Source organism: Topomyia yanbarensis, chromosome 2, assembly GCF_030247195.1.
Source record: "Topomyia yanbarensis strain Yona2022 chromosome 2, ASM3024719v1, whole genome shotgun sequence".
NCBI lineage: Eukaryota > Metazoa > Arthropoda > Insecta > Diptera > Culicidae > Topomyia > Topomyia yanbarensis.
The window spans coordinates 36,355,840-36,380,454 of NC_080671.1; the positions used below are offsets into that span (position 1 = coordinate 36,355,840).

Sequence of the window (24,615 nt, forward strand, 5' to 3'; positions counted from 1 at the left end):
ATTTCACAAGGCTTCACAATTTCCTTCACATTTCTCTGTGGATAAGTCTATTAATTAGGCAAAAAGGAGAGCTTCAACAAACGGATTTAACCTTTCATCAATTCCCATTTTTGTCCAGTTATGTATTGTCCAAATATGAACGAAAACAACTATGAATGGGTTCGCTGAATAAAATTGAAATAAAAAAAACCGAAAATGTATGCTTCAATTCGATTAAAATAATCATTCCAGAACCGCTTCAACCACTCATCGCCGCATCGATCCATACTTAAGTTCATCGTTCTAGTATGGCGTAATGTGTCATGTTCCAATTAGGGAACAATTTTTCCGTCACCCCGTAACGAGATTAATTGCAAACCAAAAAGCAGCTCATATGTAGGTTTGTTTTTGAAATTTAACCCCTCTCTCTCAGCGCAATCTCGAAGAAGCTAATAAAAATGATTAACCACTTAGCATTGTTTTTACGCCGTTCGGTTCCGAACTAACTAATTCATAACGCATCAATTCGGGATGTGAGAATAGATTTGGGAAGTGTTTCGAAATAGTATGCACTGATAAGATTATTACGGTGGTTTCCTAATTTCGGATGACTCCGGAATTGGGTCTATAGGGAAGCTGAATGATGAGATCAGTCAGTTTTCATCCGACGCCCGAGACGGTTCAGCTATTTTCTTTTTCGGCTTTCCGCGATCCAGAAAAGTGCAGCAGGGTTTGAAGTGGTCGTTGAGTTATGTAACATTTGTAGTAATGTGGAGTGTTCTGCGGATCGTAACGGTTGTACTTCTGATGCTGATGATGAATGGATACCGGGCGCTGGGGAAGTTTTGTTTCGAAAGTGAAAAGTAGTTGAATATTTAGGAATATTATGCAGTTAGTGGAAAATAATTTTATGTAATTTACTAAAATTTCAGAATTCCCAAACTAGTGCAAAACAAAACGAAGGGAGTGGAGTACGGCGTGTGTAACTACTATTGCATGTTTTCGGAACATAGTTTTCCGGTATCGGTGCCAACCGAGAAGCTGACGTGTTCTGTGAGTTTAATATTCAATTGGCAGAAGAGGTTGAACTTATTTATAGGAAGTGTTTATTAATTACAGTTAGAGTATGAATATCGTCAAAAACAAGTTTGCTGCGAGGGATATCATCACTACGAGGGTGATTGTTTGCCATCCTGCAAACACAAGTGTGTTTTTGGAGAGTGTACTGCACCGGAAACTTGCAGTTGTTACTCCGGTTATCAAAAAGTAGATGATTTTCGGTGAATATTATAAAATAGTGATCAACTTGCCTGAGGGTTTTAATAATGATTTTATTCTAGCTGCGAACCGATATGTGATATGCCATGCCACAATGGTCGTTGTGTGGCGCCAAATTCTTGTCTGTGCGATGATGGGTTTGAGAAAAATGAGTACGGAATTTGTGTCGAGCAGTGTGAAAAGCTTTGTCAGTTTGGATGGTGTGTGGAGAATCAGTGTCATTGTTACGAAGGATATGTACTAGATGCAGGAAATGACGATCGCTGCGTGCCCCAGTGTGATCCAAAATGTCGGAATGGTACATGTGTCCTACCGAACGTGTGTCAATGTGCGGCAGGTAGGGTAGACGTGCCCTTATTCATTTCATTAGTCAGTATGTCACATTATTTAATTGATAACTCGACTTATAGTGACTGGATTGCGCTTTAATCATCATTTTTGCTACGTACCTAAGAAGAAGTACAGTTAAAAATTTTGCCTGTAAAATGTAAAATGCTCCCGTTTGAGCGAAGCGAAAAGTCGAGTACAACATACCCTTATTCATCCTACCATTTAAGCTAATGCGTTGAATAGAGATAGCAGATACTGCTCTAACTAACGTGTTCAAATAGGTGAGATGAATAGAGGAGCTAAGATGAATTAGGGAGCAGTAACCCTAATGTTATAGATTTCTTACTAACATTTTTTATTAAATGTGTTATTCGGGATTGCTACTTGTGCTGCCGTTAGTTTGGAGTCTTAGCTTTAAAATGCTTTAAAAAATCGATTTTTTATTGGTCTACAATGTGCTTCAGTCTGGAGAATGATATACCACCAAATCGAAGGCGACAATAATGGCCAAATTTCAATTCTGCCACACTGGTTTTCATATAAAGTCTCTGACTGGATGCTCCGCCCGTTGCTTTCAAACACCTAGGGTCAATTGATTACACGAATTTACAGTGTGAGATTGGCTGCTGGAATTTACATGACATGAGCGATAGTCAAACAGTCTTTTGGAAATTGGGATTTTCTATGTTTTGTACAAGTTTCCAACTATCGGAAATAAATAAATGGTTGGTGAAAGAACAAATATTCGTCGGAGTAAAACGTCTGGGGATCTGCAAGGCTCGTAATTCTCCATGATTTTCAACCGAAACTTCTTTGTCAAGTCAAGTCCTTAAGCCTGATGAGGGATTCCATGAAAAACCGGCCGACCGCAAAATATTACCATCGTCGATTCGAACGAAACTTTACAGTTGTGTTCGGTTTATGAATTTCCATGTTTTTTCTGGCAATTGCTATATTTTGATGCAAGAGCAATTTTCCAAAAGTTAGACGTTTCTACGTGCATTAATTTCCAAAATTTTTTGGTCGGTTACTATATTTTATACAACAAAACAAAAATCTTCTGCGATAGTTTTAGAGATATTTGGAACTTTGCTCCAACAAAAACAATTAATTCGTGTAATTATGCCTTTTTTAAAAGTTAATCGCGTTACCCCATCATAATAGGGTGATGAGCCTATTTGCACCATGTTTCTATTATCACCCTACCCATTTGAAGCCGTTGGTTAGAGCAGTGTCTGCCATCTTTGTTCAACGCATTAAGTCAAATGGTAGCGCAACAATAGGGGCACTCGATTCAAGTTTTCATTGTGCTCAAACACGAGAATTTTACTGTTTTCAACGCATTTGTGTTATTATATTGGTTCTTAACAACGAAGCAAAGCGGTTCATGTCAATTTTTACGCATTCCATTGATTGTAAGGCAAGAAATTACCGAATTAGTGAGGCACCTTGCTTAGTATGGTGAAAATAGGCTCATCACCCTATGTCAAAAATCCCAGTCTATCTTCTGACATCGCACAAAGCAGAAGCAAAAAAAAATCGCTACGCTATAGCAGGCTATAAGCACTAATGAATCAAGCTATCTATTGTTCTATTTCAGTGCACATACAAATTGTATCGTTGCCCCCGGCTGCGGAGTGAAATGAGTTCGCCAAATGAAACAAAAGTGCCCGTGCTACGGGATAACTCGATTTCGATCAACTTTAATAAAACTCGTGTTAGACCCACAGTCAGGCACGTAGCCAGAGGGGGGGCTAGGGGGCTAAAGCCCCCCCCGAAACTTTTCAAAAATAAATTTAAGAAGCAATATGTTTTTCGGTAACTCGTAAAAAAATTGTATCTTGTTTGGTTTCAACAAATTAATGGGAGAATGGTGAGGAAGATTGCTATTTCGAGCCACCGAAGACATCGGTCACGATATCTACTCAGTATGCCGAGTCTGATAACACACTTCCTTTCATATTGTGTGACTCGTCGGAAGAACAAAAGAAACTGTTACTTTAATTCTTTTTTTTTTATAATTGATAAATTTATTTAGGCCCAAATGCGGTAGCTCGACGAGGCCGATTGTTTGTTTTTTTACAATGAATAAAAAAAAACAGCTACATTAAATTTTTGGTCTCGTTCAGGCGCAGCTTTCTGCTGCGTGTTGAGATCCTTTTTCTAGGTGGCGAAATATTGCCAATGTTGTCCACTGCAAGTTGAGGTTTATTTCGTTTGTCTTCTTTCGCGTTATCGTTCACGTCCATGTCCTCATCCGTACTACTTTCCTGCTGCTCGCAGTCGGATGTTCCAGTTTGCGTTTTACTATTAAGGGTCGTTTTATTATGTTCGTTATCGGCATTCGTTTCGTTGTTGTTGTTGCTGGTTGTTGGTTTTGCAGCTGTTAGTGGTTTAGCGTAAGATGGTTCTGGGCTGATTTCAGTTGGATTGGTTAAGTTTTCCTTAACAGTTTCTACGCAAGGTTTTCCGAGGTGCAGCTTCTTCGTGCAGAACTGGCACGTAGGAATTTGCCCTGGGTACGTGACTAGCGATGTTTGATGAATGAGAACATCGTCACTTCCTAACGCTGTGACGGTTATGTATGAGGGAATTGGCTTGGTCACACGCATTCTCACCACACGAACACCGTTAGGGATACCCGGGAAAAAATTCTTCCAAGTCTCATGTGTAACGGAGTCTACTTCTCCGTATTTTTGCAAGCATTTTTTAATCGCGCCGTCAGGGGTACGCGTAGCCAAATCATGGACACGAACTTCTACAGCGCCGTTCTCGATGTATACGGGAATGCTATATTTAACATTGCCGCATTCGGCGGTGTGCTGCATGTTGTTTCGCGAGGCGAATGACTCAGCTTGGTTAATGTTATTGAACGAAATCAGCACGCAATGTTTAATATGATGCATTTGTAGGGTTTTCACTTCAGCCAGATTGAGTTTCATCTGCACTTTTAATAACTGTTCCACTTCCCGAATGGCTGGTCTTACGGGGCATTTCGAAAAATCAACAGTAACACAGTTCGGCCGTATCTGGGTTGCTTTTTGCTGGGCACCGTCACTCATCACTAAATCGCACAGTAGGTATAGGCTATTGTTATATGGACTGCTTGTGTGATAGGCACCGATTGATTTGATTGACCGTTTCACTTGCGCGGGACGATTTTTTGCTCCTGCTCAGGGCGAGATGTGAAGACAAACTGATGACTTTAATTCATGCTGGGGTAATCCGTCGGATGATTGAATCGTAAAAGCAAGAAGTGGTGCTCCAGCCAAACGTGGAGGCTATTGACTTCTGGAATTTTTGCATAACCGAATTTCATGATGGGAAATATTTGCTGAAGGTGAAAATAGAGGTTATGCTTACGAACATCGCCTTTAACGAGTTCTACCTTGTCAGGCATTCAGTACTTATGTTACTCAACAAATTAACCTAGGCGAAACCAGTCATTTTGCAACTTGTAACACGTGGTTTATTCTCATATATATGGATGATGAGAAAATCAATGTTCGGCTACAAGATCTGATACCTCTTACTTGAACCGCGGGCGAGCGACCAGGAGGTTAAAGCCCCAATAAACAAGCTTAACTTCTTTGAACCGTGGCCATTAAAAGATTCCTGTCACATTTGGAAAAAATGTAATTTATTATAAAGGACACATCTAGGAATTAGACGGGTAGGGTCAGCTAGGATTTCGTCCTAGCTGACCCTGCACGCACAAAACACAATGCGATAATATAATCATACACGTTACATCTTTGCACATCCATAGTCTCCAATACGATTACCTGAAAAACAAACAATTGCCAAATTTGTGGCTGCTGTTCATATAATATTGACGGCAAAAACTGCCTCTAGTATCTCAAAATTAACAGTCAGCATCATCATTGAGGAAGTCGACACTTGTGGCCCGTAAGGGGACAAAACAAAAATGAAATCAGATATTCGCGAACTGCCATGTCCATGGCAGTTACCACGATAATAATACGGAAGTGTACAAGATAGATATGAACGACCACCAAGACGCGGTTGGTTATGAAAAATATTTCTCAATCAGTAAACAGGTCAATCGCACGAGATCTGTTGGACAACCATTAGCGTTTTATCATTTTCATTGTTTACATCGTGGAAATATATTAAAGACTCAAGGCTTCATTTAGCTAATGCATTGAACCGACTCAAGTAAACGAATTGTATAATAAAAAAATAGAAGTTTCATAGAAAACTGAGTACAAAAACTGTCCCAAAATTAACATTTATCGCTAGTAATGGTATCTAACAATACTCATTTTATGCTAGATATAATAGATTAGAGCAATGTGCGCTTAATATAAACGTCAAGCATCTTCCAAACTGTTTTCTTACATTCTTTAGCTAAAAATAATTGACACGTATTTTTTGGTTTGGCTAAATATTATATTTTTTCAAGTTATTCGCTTTTGAACTTTTGAAGTCTATAAAATTGAACATTTTTCAATCACTGATAACTCGGAAACGACTCGATATATGGAAAAAAATATTAAATAAAAAAGTTGCGTTTTCAAATAAGCTTACCAAAAAAAAAATCACAATTTTTTTTGTTATATAACTTATGAAATTTGCAATTACTTGAAACAAATTGAATTTTTTTAAGGCTGGACCAAATTTTTTATTTATTATTTTCTTTAAGTATTAAAATCGTGTTAAAAAGATTGTGTAAAAATTTGGCAGTGGAATTCTTTGCGAGATATTACAATTATAAACATAAAACATGGCAATTTTACACTAAACGCCCAGCGAAAGGCCTGTTATAACTGAAATGTCTCGTAACACTTCGAGTTCCATTCTGAATTTTTCACATAATCTTCTTAATATAGTTATGTAATCAAAATAAATTTGATTTCGGGGGACTTTAGAAAATATTTGCTTTTAACATGAGAATACCCCCAAAAAAGTCTTAAATTTGCAGAATGCGAGTCATTCCACGATTTACAACTATAATTTTAGTTCCCTTCAATTTTTTTGCACTCTTTAGCTGAAAATTATAGACACGATTTTTTTACTTTGGCTGAATTTGATTTTTTTTTTCAAGTTATGAGTTTTTGAACTTTATAAAGTACTAGCTAATACCCATCGCACGTTGATGCGACTTTCAACGAAATAGGAGGAAACCATAATTTGTTCCGAAGCGCCTTCTTGTAGGCAGATAATCCCCACCAATAGCACACAAACACGCTCCATAACAAATTCCTACTATACATAAATTTTTACGGCAATTGGTTAAGCCGTTTGGGAGTCCATAAATCACATACATACAAATATCGACTTTTAATAATATAGTGATTTTTTAAAGTTTTATAAATTTAATAGAATTGGACATTTTTCATTCCCTCATAACTGAGAAACTATTAGATTTCTGGAAAAAAGCATTAAATAATAAAAGCTGCGTTTTCGGAAGATCTCGGCGGATTTTTTTTGTAATATTTGTTTTTGTTAAATAATTTATGTATTATGCAAATATTAGTAACAAATTTTTTTTCAGGGTGGAGCCAAAAAAATCTTTTTAGCTTTTTCAAATAATTTATAATTATATCGAGAAGATTGTGTACAAATTTCAGAACGAAATTCGAAGTATTTTACGAGATATTTCAATTACAATAGGCCTATCACTAGGCGTTTGGTGTAAAATTGCCTTGTTTTAAGTTTATAATTGTAATATCTCGCAAAGTATTTTGATATCCACTCCCAAATTTTTGCACAATTATTTTAACATGATTTTTAATATTTAAAGAAAATAATAAGTAAAAAATTGGTCCAACTTTAAAAAATTCAATTTGTTTCAAACAATTGCAAATTTCATAAGTTATATAACAAAAAGAAATTGCTATTTTTTTTCAGTGAGCTCATTGAGTACACAACTTTTTTATTTAATATTTTTTTCCATATATCGAATCGTTTCCGAGCTAGGGGCAGATCACTCGAAGAATGTATAACAAATTTGCATCAAATTAGAAAAAATGCATTTAATTTCCATTTTTGCATCAGCTTTGCACTCCCTCGCAGAAAAGTTTGTTTAACAAACGTACTACGCGATCCACTTTGTCCGACGTTTTGTTAAATGTAGGGCTAGTTTTTCTGTAGGGTTTTGACGTCTTACACGCAACGCAAACAACATTGCACGCAACGCAAAAACATTGCACGCGACGAAAAATACATTAGGAATTTCTATTTTGATGGAAATAAATGCATTTAATTTCGCTGATTTTTAAAAATGCATCACAAGTGATCTGCCCCTAGTTTCCGAGTTATAAGTGATTGAAAAATGTTCAATGTTATAAACTTCAAAAGTTCAAAAACTAATAACTTGAAAAAAAATCATATTCAGCCAAAATAAAAAATACGTGTCAATTACTTTAACTAATGAATGCAAGAAAAATAATTGGAAGGAATTCAAATTTTGATTGTAAATCAGACGTGGAATGACCCATATATTTTGATCCTATTGATCACCAAAGATCCTCCTTCCTAACTGGGGTATGCCAAAAAATTATGTTAGCATGATGCATTAGAACTGGTAATAGTTACAGGACGCCAGATCAAGAAAATAGAAGTTGAACCATCTACAATTCGTTTGCTAAATCAGAAGATTTTGTGCAAATTTCGACATTCTCTTCGATCGAACATTTTATGGATATTTTTCTACTCATTTCGATTTAGCGTCATCTACACCTTTTAAACGTGTAGCTTAGAACACCTTGCGTTTTCCAGCACCGTCAAGGATTGTCATATTCGGTTAGCGCATAAATACTGAGAACTCTAGAATATCCATTGTTGCAACGAGAGTAAATTGTAACTTGTAAATAAAAATAAATAATAAAAATCAAATTAAACATCAATAATTCGTTGATGTACTATAGCCTTTCTTGTGACAAAGAACATGGATTGTCTTAGATTTGGCTTTGTTTTCATTAAGAACTTTTCAAAATTTCGTTTAGTTTCTAGTGACAATATGAAGTAATTAGAACTAAAAGCTTTATGCAGGGGCGGGTAAAGCGTAGTTGGTAAATTGATTACCTTTTACGCAGCTCATCACGGTTCGTTCATCAATCCCGCACATGTAGGGTTAGAAATTTTTCTAAAGAAATTTTCTAACCCAAAAAGAGGCGAATAACCATAAGGTTAAAACATGTATAATCGAAATAAAAAAGCTTTATACAATAATTTTTTAAGCCCCTCCCGAAATAAACTCCTGGCTACGGGCCTGCCCACAGTTCAGGTAGTGGAACAATTAGTTAAAGTGAGAATGGAGCTTAATCTCGCTGAAGTTACGTACATTCAGCTACATCACGTAAAAAACTGTGTTTCGATCACATTTAGAAGCTTAGCACAGGCCGAAAACTTCATTGCAAAGAACAACATGCAACACGAGGTCGAATTTAATAACACCAGAATCAAGATCCCCGTGCATATGGAAAACGACATGGTGGACGTGCGTATCCATGATTTGGCCCCGCGCACTAAGCAAGATTACATTAAACGAATCATGTCGCAATATGGAGAAGTAGAATCTATTACGAATGACACCTGGAGAAATTTTTTCACCGGCATTCCCAACGGCGTTCGTATTGTGAGAATGCGAGTGACTAAACCAATACCTTCTTACATGACTATCGAATGCAAATCACCGAAGGATGGCGTGACCTATAAGCAAACAACGCTAATCACATATCCCGGGCAGACCCCAACATGCCAATTCTGTAACCATACAGCCCACTTCGGAAAACATGCGCCGAAGCAACTAGTCAAAACTCATCTACTACAGCCAACTCTAACAAGCAGCCACCGAAGCTTACAGTTAAACCAAAATCAACGATCCAATTAACCAATAATACAGGTACAACGACCACGACAACCGCTCCCAAACCAACAACTAGCATCGCCAATAAAGAAGCAAATTCCGATGAAGACGGATTTACAACAGCGAACCGTAAGAACAAGAAACAAATAAGAACATCAGATCATGAACAGCAAGAAAGCAGTACCGATGGTGACATGGACGGGAACGATAACGCGAGATAAGGCAGACTGAATGACCCCCAAGCGGCTTCACCGCCAAGGAAAAGGATCTCAACACGCAGCAGCAATCTGCGTCAACAAGATCTGGCAGACAAACATTCTTAATTCTTTTTATTTTTACTTATATTGTAAAAACTTAAAAGATCCACGGCTCAGTTGTGCTAACGCATTGAGCCGTTTCAAATAAATTATTAAATTAAAAAAAATGTCAAAAATCTAATATTTATCATTTTAAAGACGTAAAAGAAACTTTTTCAGTGAATTTGGATCATGGAGAAGCTTTCAATAAAAAAGTTTTCTTAACAACAACTTTTGACATATTGTTGCCTTTCTCAATAGAAAGGTATTGCAATTGCTCTGAAAACCGACTTTTTAACGGAGGCCCGGAGGGCCGAGTGACATATACCATTCGATTCAGTTCGTCGAGTTCGGTAAATGTCTGTGTGTGTATGTATGTGTGTATGTATGTATGTGTGTGTATGTGCGTATATGTGTGTGTATGTGACCAAAAATGTCACTCGTTTTTCTCAGAGATGGCTGAACCGATTTTGACAAACTTAGTCTCAAATGAAAGGTGCAACGTTCCCATAGGCTGCTATTGAATTTCTAATGGATCCGACTTCCGGTTCCGGAATTACAGGGTGATGAGTACGAACACGCAGAAAATGTCGAATTTAATAAATTCTGCAATGAATGTATAAAGGTGATTTTTTTTTCCAAAATATGACCACAACTGCTTCGATTTGTAGTATTAGGTCACTAACATCCATTCAAAGTCTATTTGGCCACATTGGCCACCATCATCGGTTCCGGAAGCCCCGGCGGAAGTATCTAAATTCAGAATAACAGTCACATCGGTTTCTCGGAGATGGCTAGACCGATTCGACTAAGCTTGGCCTCAAATGAAAGGTATTGCGTCCCCGTAAATGGCTATTTAATTTCATCCCGATCCGACTTCCGGTTCCGGAGTTACAGGTTGTGGCGTGCGATCACATAGCAAATTGTGATTCAAACCGATACTCCGATGAAAGCAAAAAAGGTAAAAATTTCGCTAAAATGTCTCTCAAACAACTTAAATTTGCTGTTCTAGGTCACCGACGGCCAACCAAACTTTCGTTGACTACATTGACCACCATAGACGGTTCCGGAAGTGCCCGGGAAAAGCGGCCATCTTTCAAAATTTACGAACTCACATCAGTTTCCCGAAAATGGTTGGGCCGATTTTCACAAACTTAGTCCCAAATGATAGCTATAATATCCCCCTAGATGTCAATAAAATTTCGTTCGGATCGCTTATATGGGTCCGGAAATATAGATTAAATCGTCCGGTCACATATGAAATTCCCATATAAGCCGGAACTCAATTTTTTTTTTCAAAGGGGGGACCTCATGAAGTTTCACAAATCGAATTCGTAAAACGTCGAGATTTTATGTTATCTCGAAAAAAATTTTGCCTTTCTCATATAGAAAGGTTATGCAATCACTCTGAAAAACGTCAACCTAATCCCGGCCCGGAGGGCCGAGTGTCATATCCCATTCGACTGTGTATGTGTGTATGTATGTGCGTATGTGTCAAATAATGTCACTCATTTTTCTCAGAGATGGCTGGACCGATTTGCCCAAACTTAGTCTCAAATGAAAGGTGCAACCTTCCCATCGGCTGCTATTGAATTTTGGATCGATCGGAATTCTGGTTCCGGAATTACGGGTTTCAGAGTGCGGCCACACAGAAATTTCTCATATAAACTATAGGAAAAATTAAAAATATAATTTTTATTTTTGATGCTAAATGTGTTCAAGGTGCATGAAACGTCGAGATTTGATGCAAACTGGAAAAAAATTTTGACGACGGTTCACTTTTTTGGATTTTGGCACATTTTTGCCTTTCTCATATAGAAAGGTTATGCAATCACTCTGAAAAACGTCAACATAATCCCGGCCAATTTTTTTTTCGACTCGCATAAGGTTTCTGGATTTTAACAGGGGCGTAGTTGATGGTTTACGGAGAGGGGTTACACCCCCCTCTATTGTTCACTCCCCTCCTTTAAAAATCTCTTTAAATTACCCCTCAGACCACCACCCCATCCAGCCCTCATACCCCTCCCTTTCAACCTCATCATCTTTAAACCACCACTATATCACAAAGCATACCAATTTAAGCTGGGGAGTCGTTCGTTCATGGGACTTTCGCCCTCCTCACATACCCACCCCCGCATGACAAAATTAGTTAGCAAGCAGATAACTGATCTAATGCTGATTAGGCTAATGGAGTATGATATTTTTTTGTTTCAAGTGTTTCACCGTCGACACGTAGCTCATCAAGTTCGTGGCTGGCATGCCATTGTATATAAGTGCAAAGTGTACTAAGAATGTAATGGACATTTCCACAATTATGTTGAACATAAAAAGCCTCCGTGCCATAGTTTAGAGAAATGAGAAAGGCACAATTGCACCGCTAGGTGGATTAAAACAGGTTTTATAATTCATACTATTTGCAGTCAAAAATACAATTTTATTTTTGAATATAATTCTAAACGCAATTTTAAATTGAAATGCTCATAACAAAAAATTTCTGAAATGTGGTAGCGGAAAAGCCGCCAACTTACCCCAACCCCGGGGTAAGTTGGCGGAACGCCGGAGAATAAACAATCAAATAAAAATTCAATTATATCAATGGCCTTTATGAAATGTACCTATTTTCTTTTCAACCAAACTGTATATTATTTATCACTTTCTGTCATATTCCAGTGTCAGTACCCCGATATTTTGACTGCGAAGCGTACTCCATATTCCTGCATTGACGAGATACACGAGAAAAAGACTGTCTTGCTTCCCGAGCAAATACTCATGGGTTCAAACACCACATAGCCCCTTGAAAAGACCTTAAACATGGTCCGTGCCAAAATTCACAACCATCAAGACACCATAAAGTGGTCTCGATAACCCATAGATACACCAACATATGGTATTTTATATGGGATCTACCGGACCATGGTGATGGTGTTTTCATGGGTTGAACCCATTTCAAACACCCATGTCAAACCCCATGAGCATGGGTGTATTATGGGCTTTTCGTTTGCTCGGGTTTGGAGTGAATTCCAGAAATAAAGAAATTTGATGACTATTTTTGCACTGTAAATAGTTCTGCCAACTTGCCCCGCGTGCGTAACCGCCATCTTTCCACAATCGCATATTTTATGAAAAAGGATTAAAAAACTACTTTTGTTTGTGGTTAGGTGCAATATCTATACAGCCACTGATAGCTCTTTTCACGCTGGTCAACAAACGGCTTATGACCTACCTCAAAGAAAACTCCTATCTTGACCAGCGCCAATTCGCATTTCGCAAGGGTGGAGGGACTGGAGCCCACCACGGATCCTTTGGGGAAATCCTCTGCAGGCTCTGACGGATGACCTGATGCCGACATAGCAATATTGGACATCGCCAAGGCCTACAACACAGTCTACCTCGAGGGGGTTCTCCAGCAACGAGCTAATTGGGGAGTTACCGGAAACCTTGGGAACTACATTAAGGACTACCTCAATAATCGTGTCTTCCGAGTGGGAGTTGGCAGCCCACAATCCAGAACGTATGTGGAAGAAAACGGTATCCCACAGGGTTCCGTCCTCGCCGTTTTCGTCTACGCCGACGACATCATAATCGTTGTAGTGGGAGGATCGACCGCTCGAGTGCGGATAAAGCTCCAAGTCGCAGTAAACGCCATCGGAAAATAGGCTGAAACGGTGGGGTTCAACATAGCCGCCGCCAAATGCTCAGTATCACACTGTCGCAATTCCTATCACATAACCACTAATAGACCGGTCAAGCTCAGAAATACAATTATCCCTTTCCGCAGAGAACCAAAAATACTCGGTATCATGTTGGACTGCCGCTTAACTTTCGTATCGCACTTCGGGACCGTCAAACGGGACTGTGGAAGCAGGAAACGCCTCATTCGAACCATCAGTGCCCGGCATCCGACAGGGAACAGGAGAACTGCTCTAAACGTCAGCAGTGCGCTCATCAACAGCAAAATATTCTACGGTATTGAAATAACCAGCCACAACTTAGACGGGCTTATAAGAATCCTGGCATTCCTGGCATTCCCTCCTTTCGGTGGGCGGCCGCTAACGTCATACTAAGGCGCGCTCTGGGATTTCTCGAAAGGACCTCTGGTGGCTCTCGTATCCTCCTGAAAACGGTTCAAAATATATTCCTGGAATACACCGGCACAGACCTCCCAGAAATAGCTCGCCTCCACGGGACCTGGGACCGTCCCTGGTACACGAGAAGTCCGAACACCAAGACAAACCTATCCAGGTCACTGGGAGCAGGCCCTCCCCTGAGGTCGCTCAGGCCAAATTCCTAGAGCTGATGAACCAACGATTCCCGAACCACGTCCGAATCTACACTGACGCTTCTAAGCTGCAAGAAGAAGTTGGAGTGGGGGTTTGCGGAATAGGAACTGGTCTGGCCTTCCGCCTCCCCACAAGCTGCTCTGTTTTCTCGGCAGAAGCTGCTGCAGTCTCGCAATTGCAAGGAGACCAGAGGGAATACCGACTATCATTCTGACGGACTCTATGTCGGTCATATCCGCTCTGGAAACGGGAACGTCACGCCACCCTTACATACAGGCCATAGAGAACATCTGCGATCCGTTGACTACGATATGCTGGGTACCCGGTCATTGCGGGATCAGCACAGATGAGGAAGCCGACTCATTGGCAGCTCGTGGGAGACAGGCTCGAAGTTTGCTGACCAAACCGGCCACCTCCAAAAAAACAAGGGAGGACAGAACAAAGAGCTCTCTCCCGCCTACGAGTGGGACACACCAAAATAACTCACGCACATACAATCACTCGAACTGACCCTCTCGTCTGTCAGGCATGCCAAACCAGACTCACCGTGGAACATCTTCTGGTGGATTGCCTAGAATTTCAAAACCTTCGAAACCCTCATCAACTACCGTCTTCAATCCGGGACATTCTGGCCAACGATCCGTCAAGTGAGGAGATAATTATCTCGTTCTTGAGAGATACAGAGCTGCTCGAGAAATTGTAGGTACCCCCACGGACTATTCCCCTCGTCCGCTCTGCAGTCCTCCAAAATCCAAATATCAATCAGCTTTTAGAATATGTATCGCCAATGAAATTCACAATGAAATGTTATATAATATGTATGGGCTTTTATCTTTTCGGACGAATGACCAAGTAGGTTAAAGCCCGTAATAAACAACCAACTCTTTTCACGTACTATCGAAAAATATAATCATTCGGGGAATAGATAGAAAATGACCATAAATAACACAAAATGATAAAAATTAAGAAAATTTACAAAGATAATTGGATAATGTGTTTCATATTACTTGAAGTACACAACGAGAGGCAGCACTTTATGTCTAATAGAAACGGAGAAAATGGGATTCCGCCAATTTACCCCAACCGCCAACTAGCCCCGGGCTCCCCTACAAAATCGATGTTTATCGGTACCCTGTCAAAAAAATGCGGACGAACATGGTCAGGCGATTTAAACAGTTTGACGTTGAACTCAACTCGCCTGTGCTAATTGCCCCTAGGAACAAATGCGATTTAAAGGCAATTTCAACACTTAGACAAATTTTCTGGCGGCTGAAAAGGACTTGGTTGTTTTGCGTTTTTCAAACATGGCGGTTCATGTTTGGCTTAAGATTGAAATTGTTTTTTTTAAACAATTGGCGTGTTCTCGCTTGTATTTTGTTTGTCTAGTGCACTTCATTTAGCCAACGAATGTGGGAAATTGTGGAATCGTGTGTAAATATAGTGGAACAAGATCTCTGACCTAAACTCTTAATAATAGTCAGATTGTGGTAAGTTTTGGTGTGCAATGCCAATTTCACCATTGATTCCTCCTATAGTTTGGTGGTGACTACCTAGTGCAGTGATAACTTTATGTGAGTGGATAATGAATCAGAAAATAAGTATTATTTGTAATTTTCATATTAGGCAATTAAGGGCGATTAAATGGCGCGTTCCCTGGGCGATTTAGGGGATATTTAAGGGCGGGTAGAGCGGTTAAAAAATGACGGCGGCAAATCGCCCAAATGTTGCATTTAAAATAACCCCTAATTGCCAGCAATTTGCTGGCAAATTGGAGGGCAATTAGCGCATCCGAGTTGACAAATAGCCCTTCGTTAGCCAGCAACTTGCTCTTTTTGACTGGGTAGGGGTTCACAGCAACCCGGTGTGATTTCTAAGGGGTATGTGGTACGAAAAAAGTTGAGAACCGGTGATCTATATAGTTTAATCATAAGTTAGTTCTTCTCATCTAGCTTTCAAATGGTTTACAATATCGCCTTGATGTCAGAGAGAAAGCTACAGGAAATGTTGTAGGCTTTTTGAAAAGCCTATTCTTTTTGATGGAGGAACGCGAATAACTTTTGAAAAGGTCGTAATAAAACAAAATAATTGTGTTATTAAAACAAAATATAAAATATCTCGAGAACTGTTATATTTCCGAAAATTTTTGTTATGAGCATTACGATTTAAAATGGCGGATAGAATCATATTAAAAATTAAAATTGTATTTTTGACTCCACATAGTAGGAATTAAAAAAATATGTCAACAGTTGTTGTTAGGAAAACTTTTTAATTGAATGTTTTTCCATGATCCACATACATTGAAAAAGTTTCTTTAACATCTTTAAAACGATATACATTAGATTTTTTGCATTTTATGATGGGGTAATACGAATACCTTTTTTTTACACTAATTAATTGTTTTTGTTGGAGCAAAATTCCAAATATCTCGAAAAATATCGCATTTTAGAAATTTTTTGTTAAATGTATTTTGATTTAAAATAATAGTTAGATTTATATTCTATAACAAAATTACAGTTTTGTATGTCAATTAGTATGAAATTTAAAAACATGTATTAAGTTATTGTTAGAAAAACTTTTTTCCAATAAGTTCTCAATCATACAATCACATTCAAAATATCTCTTTTTTCATGTTTTTGTTGACACAATGTGCAAAAAATTAAAAAATGTTTTTTTGCAACTTAAATTTTTGATAAAAGTTTTTGATTTTGTGAAAAATGACGCAATTTTTTTCAAGATGAAGTATCCCGGTCAAAAAAATGCGGACGAACATGGTCAGGCGATTGAAACAGTTTGACGTTTAACTCAACTCGCCTGTGCTAATTGCCCCTAGAAACAAATGCAATTTGCGAATGCGATTTAAAGGCAATTTCAACACTTAGACAAATTTTCTGGCGGCTGAAAAGGACTTGGCTGTTTTTTGCGTTTTTGAAACATGGCGGTTCACGTTTGGCTTTAGCTTAAAATTGTTTTTTTAAACAATTGGCATGTTATCGCTTGTATTTTGTTTGTCTAGTGCACTTCATTTAGCCAACGAATGTGGGAAATTGTGGAATCGTGTGTAAATATGGTGGAACAAGATCTCTGACCTAAACTCTTAATAAAAGTCAGATTGTGGTAAGTTTTGGTGTGCAATGCCAATTTCACCATTGATTCTTCCTGTAGTTTGGTGGTGATTGCCTAGTGTAGTGATAAGTTTATGTGAGTAGATAATGAATCCGAAAATAAGTAATATCTGTAATTTTTATATTACGCAATTAAGGGCGATTAAATGGCGCGTTCCCTGGGCGATTTAGGAGCGATTTAAGGGCGGGTAGAGCGGCTATAAAATGACGGCGGCAAATCGCCCAAATGTTGCATTTGAAATAGCCCCCTAATTGCCAGCAATTTGCTGGCAAATTGAAGGGCAATTAGCGCATCCGCGTTGGCAAATAGCCCCCCGTTAGCCAGCAACTTGCCCTTTTTTGGGATTCATTCCCCGTAACTTGTTCTCAGATAGTTTTGCTATATAAAATAGACTAACCGAACAAAACAAACCAAATTAATGCACATAGAAACGTCTACGCCCTTTTAAAAAATTACACTTGAGTCAAAATAATCGTATTGACTTTGGAAAATGTTTAGCCTCATATAGTGGTTTCGGAGCGACAGAGTTCGGTATTTCGTGAATTTTCTCAAGGCGGCTCGCTTTGCTATTTTAAGTTTCCGTAACTCGACGAATTGCCATGAGGATTTTTCCTCATTCCGGTTTACTTTCTTCGGGACTAATCTATCGATGGCATACGTCATAATATGAGTGAAGGTCTGGGCTGCTTGATCAACATCATTGCTATCGAGTAAGTGATCCCAGTCAAGTTCAGATAGAAAAACAGCGATGCTGCGGTGGTCTGCATTACGATAGTCTTAGAAAACTGGATCAGGGACATTTTCGACTACACGAGGTCGTTCTTGGTTCAGCGAGACAACAAGAGGTTTGTGATGTGGTACAGTTTTCACCAATGGAACTGGTGCGAAAGAGATATTTTGAGCAACGTTCTGGGCACTAACAAAGCAAAGATCCAAAGTGCTGCCGTTTTCGTTAATCACGTCGTTGATTTGAAAAAGCGTGGCTGGGCTGTAGTTGTCGATGAGCTTGATCCAGCTTGCGCGAAACACTGAATTATCAGGGTCGGGATACAGGGACTAGAGTTAAAAATAATCGAAGCTGTTTTTTCACGGGTGAAAATCAACCTGACGCGACTCGTGATGAATATAAAAAATATTCATTCAAATGTCCATCCTTATTCATTCAATTGAATATCGTACAATTTATTCATGTCACTAATTGAATACTTTACGCTGACGTCACAAATGAACTGAGTGTTCATTTTTGACAGTTCACTTGTATTGTTTACATGCACTTAGAAAAATTCTTTGCAATTTGCTTCGAGCGAATCTAGTCGTCCACAAAAATTTTCTAAGTCCATGTAAACAGCACTAGTGAACTGTCAAGAAAAGTGAGGTTAACTGTGCCAGTAAAGAACCTAATTATTGAGGAAAATGTTTTCAAATGCAGGTAAAGCATATGAAACAACAATCATCATCGCTTACATTGTGCCAGGGCCTACATTGATACGTTTGATTCGTTGCTGCGCGGTCGCTTCGTGTAATAATCGGAGCCGAATGAAAATCTGCATGGAGGAATGGGCGGTTAGTTCGTTTGACGTTTTCAGCTGCGTCACTGAATATTCAAAATGAATGCGGCTGAATATGATCAATTTTCATTCAATGAATTTGAATATTTTTAACTCTGACAGGAAACCACTGTGAGATGGCTGTTTCGACAATCCAGGTAGGTTGAAGTCGCCCAATATAACGATCTCGTCGACTGAAGGCATATTTGCCATTGCATGCGAAATCGACTGGATGTGAGCTTCGATCAACATATTGTCCCGAATGCGATTCGGAGGGAAATAAACTGCTCACAGGAAAACGGTTCGATTGTCGAGCTTAATAGCAACCCAGATTTGTTCAACACACTTCCATGCATCGTCCTCGACAACTCTAGCTTTCCTTATCTCTATTAAACCAGGTTTTTCGTGTTTCACGATGCCAACAGTTCTAAGGAAATATAGTTTTGGAACCGGTGGAAAAAGTTGGCCAAGAAAGGGTTAAAAAGATTCTGATAAGAGACCGGGCCATCACTGGATGTGAGTTTAATTCTTGGGTAGTTCAAGCAAAGATGAATGCTATGTAAAGAAGGTGTCAGCAGTACTTCTCGCTGAGGCGGCTAGTAACCCATCATCTCCGTAACCTTAGGTGGTCCTTCGCTGGTAACAACATGAGATAGAGAGTTTACGAAGACTACATGCGTAGTTATCACCTGACTATTCGGTACGACATTGCACAGTGAATCCACTCCATACAAAAGCTGGACAAAACCTCAAAAGTAGTTTAAAATGTCTGAAAATATCATCTAAGGGTAATTTTGGTGCGCTGAACTCGATTTTGATTAAATTAGGACGCTGAAATGAAAATTAGACATCCTAGGGTGGTTCTAAAAGTTTTTTTTTTAAATTTCGCGAAAGTGAATTTTATTAACTTCTCAAAACAGATACTTCGTAAGTGAACAGAAACATTTTGATTTCTTTGGGTAGTCCTTAGCAACGAGTTAGATAGGGTAGTTCCAATTTATCGAAATCGGGTGAATAAAAAATTATGTAATTTTATAAATTTGTTTGTAGATCTTCAGTCCAATCTGAATACCATCGTTGAAAAAATAATCCCTTCATAGCTCTTTTTACTTATTTATAAACGTATGCGTTTAGAATAGTTATAAAAGATAGCATATCTTAAGGTGTTTGATAGAATACCTTAAATTTTTATTGGTTTATTTATTTATAGTTATCGCCAAAGCTATTAAAAGATGACAGGTTTATTTGATTTTGATGAAGATCTCAAATCATGCTCTACTATGCTCTATTCACAGTTGCTCATACGATGCATACTGCAGCTAAGCCGCTCAATACTTTTCCATTGATTTTCAATTCCAATGATGATATGAATATCTCTCCTTGTGGGTACTGACTTGGTTTTGCGTACGAAAACATCCTGACCGTTTTTACTATATTCCTGCTTATACTTTGCACTGTATGTGTATGCTTTGAAATAGAGGCGTGAGCATTTTTGCATGAAACTCTCACCAATTTGGAAGTGAATTATTGAGGGAGATTTTGAATTTGATTGTTGATTGTGATAGCTTCAATAGGGAGTTTGCACTTGAAAATAAATGTTGCATTACTGGCCAATAACTAAAAATCGGGTAAAAAAGAACACTTCTCACACTGTACGTGTTTACTTTACATCGGTCACCAGTAAAGCTCACGACCAATACTTACCAAAGAGATAGGATTCATGGAAAGATATAATAATAGTTGCAGTTAGTTTGCCTCGTTGGCTTGTATTTATTTGAAAATGTGAAAATGTAGAAACAAGAGTCGTAGTTGCATACTTAAGGCATACTTATATTTGTATCAAGGAAATCGCCCCAAACCCTGAATTTACAAGCAGTGTTCAGAAAAGAAATCCACCGGTGAATAATAATGCAAAACTTCATGAAATCAAAAAATACCATGCGTCTCCATGAAAAAACTAATTTTACAAATGTCCAAATATCAACCTTCGGCGCAAAACGGCGCACGATGATTTATGAAAACTAGATAAAATTCTACGTCAATTGTACTAGATGAGAACCTTCAACACGGTTTTACCGATAAAGAGATGACACTATGAATGTAAATAAGTCCGCGTTAAACAACATAGTTATAATGATTTTATTGGTAACTTTTTAAATACTCATTATTTCTCAAATCGAAATACACAATTGAATTTTTGAAATGATTTTCTATTAGAAAAGCCTATATGCGTTGTTAAATTTACTTTGTAGTACCTATTGGAGCGAGATGAATTAGAATGAACAAAAACTTTTTGTCACTCAAATTCTTACAGATTTTGAAGACCTTGTATGGTTCAAATAAATGTAGCACTTATATTTTTCAATCGATTGACTCAAAAATTTGGATACAGCTTTAGGTAATGTACATTTAGAAAAAAATATAAAAGGTGTGAAAATCGACAATAAATTTTGGAGGTTTTGGCCGGCCCGGCCGCACTGTGCATTGATCAACTAAATGATGCTACAAGGACAAGGACAATGATCTCTTTGTGGAGGCCCAACGCGCACTTTTCTAAATAGAATGAGGGTTTAAAGAAACGTTAGCTATGATATGTGACACCACCACGTAAATTAAACTGGAGCCAAAAAATAGACGACCCTCAGCTTACACATTTACTTTTTTGTAGTATATAAGTAATTTAATCATTTCTTCCGGAAAATCGAAGCGCCGGGTAATCGAGTTTAACTTGTATTGCAGAATACACACCTTATTAAAAAGTTTGTCTAAGAATTTTCGCACTAATTATAGCTTATAGCTATATCAAATTAAGAGCGGCTGTCCCGAACGAAGATTGGACGCATACTGTTATTGTTAATTTTATAAATTCTGCTAAAAATTGTCCAAAATATGCTTCGTTTTTCATAAATCCAAACTCTGATCTTAGATTTGCGGGACTATTTCGGAGCGCTATTCATCCATGTTGTTAACCCACACTAAAAACAAACTCTCCTGATATTACAGACAAAATATATTTTCTCTTACTTCAGGTTATACCCTATCGGCAACAGAACAATTCACGTGCCAGCCCGTCTGTAGTGGATCATGCCAAAATTGTGTTGCTCCAGAAACCTGCTTGTGCGAGGAAGGTTATCAGCTCAACAATTTGAATCAATGTGTCCCACAATGCGAACGTGTCAACTGTACCAACGGAAGTTGTATCGGCCCGGAGGTTTGTCAGTGCAACGAAGGCTACATTGATTCTGAGACAGGCTGCGTACCGCTGTGCGAAGCTGGATGCATGAATGGGAATTGTGTTGCTCCGGGAGTTTGTGTATGTGACGATTTGTACCGGAAAGGAGTCTACGACACGTGCGAACCATATTGCCCCGCTGGATGCCCTAATGGATACTGTTCCGCTCCGGGATTTTGTCAGTGTAAGGTGGGATACGCATTGAACCAACAGAGTGGATACTGCGAACCAGTCTGTCCAAGGCCTTGCGAGAATGCAGTGTGTACTGGGCCACATCAATGTACGTGCAACGAAGGATACCTACTAGATCGGAAAGATGGCTTCAAATGTGTACCCAAGTGTAGTAAACCTTGCGTTCATGGGAAGTGCGTTGCACCTGACGTTTGCGAGTGTAACAAAGGTGAATTGTTTTGTTCTACTTCTTTTTCGGCTAGTCAAGTGCTTGATTTTTTTGTAGGTTACATGAAGGTGGATAACAGTCAAAACGTATGCGAAGCCAAATGTACGAATGGATGTTCTAATGGCAAATGTGTTGGACCGGAGCGTTGCGAATGCCTTCCTGGCTATTTCGCGACTATCAGTGGTAAGATAGATCAACGTTTAGTAAACTCGTTAGCCATAACTAATTCCATTTTAGCTATCAACTCGAAAAAATCAGTCTGTACGCCTTACTGCAAGAACAAGTGTATTAACGCTTATTGCATCAAACCGAATGTGTGCCAGTGCATTTCGGGTTATCGGTTCGCTGATAACAGCAACAGTGTCTGCGAGCCGATTTGTGACGAAAGCTGGGTGGACTGTAGCAATGGTCGTTGTGCTCAGCCGAACATCTGCGAGTGTGACGAAGGCTACGCATTAGCGATTCGGGACGGCAAAATGGTTTGTGAGCCGAAACCTTGCGAAAGAGTTTGTGTGAATGGTGTCTGCGTGGGGAATGGTTCATGTGTTTGCTCGGAGGGGTACAGGCAGTCGACAAAGTATGACTACATCTGTGAACCGGATTGTAATGACAGTTGCATCAATGGAGTCTGCATTGCACCGAATATGTGCGTTTGTAGAGAAGGTTTTGCTACCGGCATAGATGGTGTTTGCGAACCGGTTTGTGATGCGACAGTGGTTAATTGTTCTAATGGAGTTTGTCTGGGGAACAATCAATGTCAATGCTTGGATGGATATCATTATAAAAAAGATCCTACGGGAGTTATCGAGTGTTTACCTCTTTGTGTGTCAAACTGTGCTAATGGAAATTGCGTCGCTCCTGGAAGGTGTGAATGCGATGAAGGCTACAGATTCAATGGGCTCTTGGAAGTATGCGAACCAATTTGTGACCCTCAATGTGAACACGGAGACTGCATAGAACCAAATGTTTGTCTTTGTCACGATGGTTTTGTTCCTGCTGTGAACCACATATGCGTACCTCATTGTGATCCCCATGTTGTAGACTGTGCCAATGGAATTTGTGGCGGTCACAATTTTTGCCGATGCAACGAGGGCTTCTTCACCAATTACATGGATAATGGGATACAAACATGTCTACCAGTTCCGGTGACATCGGTTCTTGAGTGCCAGTTACCAGCATCAAATTGTAATTGTTCCAGTGTATCTCCATGCCCAGTGGGCAACTATTCTACGATAGTATCGATAAACGAACCTTCAGCAACTTCAATTCGTCCATGTCCCGAAGCTGTGTGTCCGACGGTACCAGCATGTGAATGCCCTACACAAGCACCCTGTCATCAGTTACCATGTCCTTCGACTACCACTCCACCACAGTGCACACCAGAGCTTCCTCGTAGCGAGGCAAGCGAATATTTCCACTGCGATGAAAACTACGTGGACTGTAGTCAAGGGACCTGTCTGGGAAATAATATCTGCGAATGTGATACCGGTTATCGAAAAGCCGTTGATGAACAAGATGTAGTCTATTGCGAGCCAGTGTGTGAGATCCCCTGTACAAATGGAATGTGTGTTGGACCAAACCTGTGTGAGTGTTTTGCAGGCTACATTGATGACGGATTCGGTTCCTGTCATCCGAATTGTCTGGAACCCTGCGTTAATGGAGAGTGCGTAGCACCAAATACCTGTCGATGTTTGGCTGGATACGAGGAGGAATGGGATGGAGTGTGTCGGAAAGCTTGTTTGCCTAGATGTATCGATGGCATTTGTGTTGATGGAAAATGTGTTTGCGAGGAGGGGTGGGAGCTAAGTTCTAATAATGTCTGCAGTGAGATGAAGGAAAATGAGCTTGTGGTGGAGGATATTGGTGAGGTGGTGGGGGTGGTTCAAAGCAGATTCAGTAATAATTGTGAGGAAGGGTTCGAGTATTCAGATGAGAGCGGGGAATGTTTGCCTGTTTGTAAGGGCTGTAGAAATGGAGACTGCATTGCCCCTGACGAGTGTGAATGTCGCCAAGGCTTCATTCGCATGTTTATGGATGGGGTAGGATCTTGTCAGCCAGATGAATCAGTTGAGGAATTTACGAACGAAGCTGAATTAGAAGAACTGGAAGGTCCTAAAGAAGTCAATGTGCACTCCAGCGCTAAATTTGATCTCTTCTCAATTTTTAATCGATCACATCTGATAATTGGTCTGTTGGCATCATCAATTGCTTTAGTTATAATGCTGACTTCTTATTGGACATGCACGTACCTGAAAAAAGAAATCTCCTTTCCCACCGAAACTATGATTAATTAGCAAAAAAAATCTTTTCCACTTT

General features: G+C 39.2%; 1 protein-coding gene across 1 annotated transcript; it reads left to right on the forward strand.

The window, feature by feature from the left end:
* Positions 1–747: 747 nt before the first annotated feature.
* LOC131679431 (fibrillin-2-like) lies at positions 748–24,614 on the forward strand. Its single transcript, XM_058960161.1, has 7 exons — positions 748–842; positions 912–1,032; positions 1,099–1,259; positions 1,320–1,594; positions 21,697–22,299; positions 22,357–22,482; positions 22,537–24,614. The coding sequence occupies exons 1-7, from the start codon at positions 748–750 to the stop codon at positions 24,591–24,593; spliced, it is 3,438 nt and encodes a 1,145-aa protein (XP_058816144.1). The 3' UTR covers positions 24,594–24,614.
* The last annotated feature ends 1 nt before the right edge of the window (position 24,615 follows it).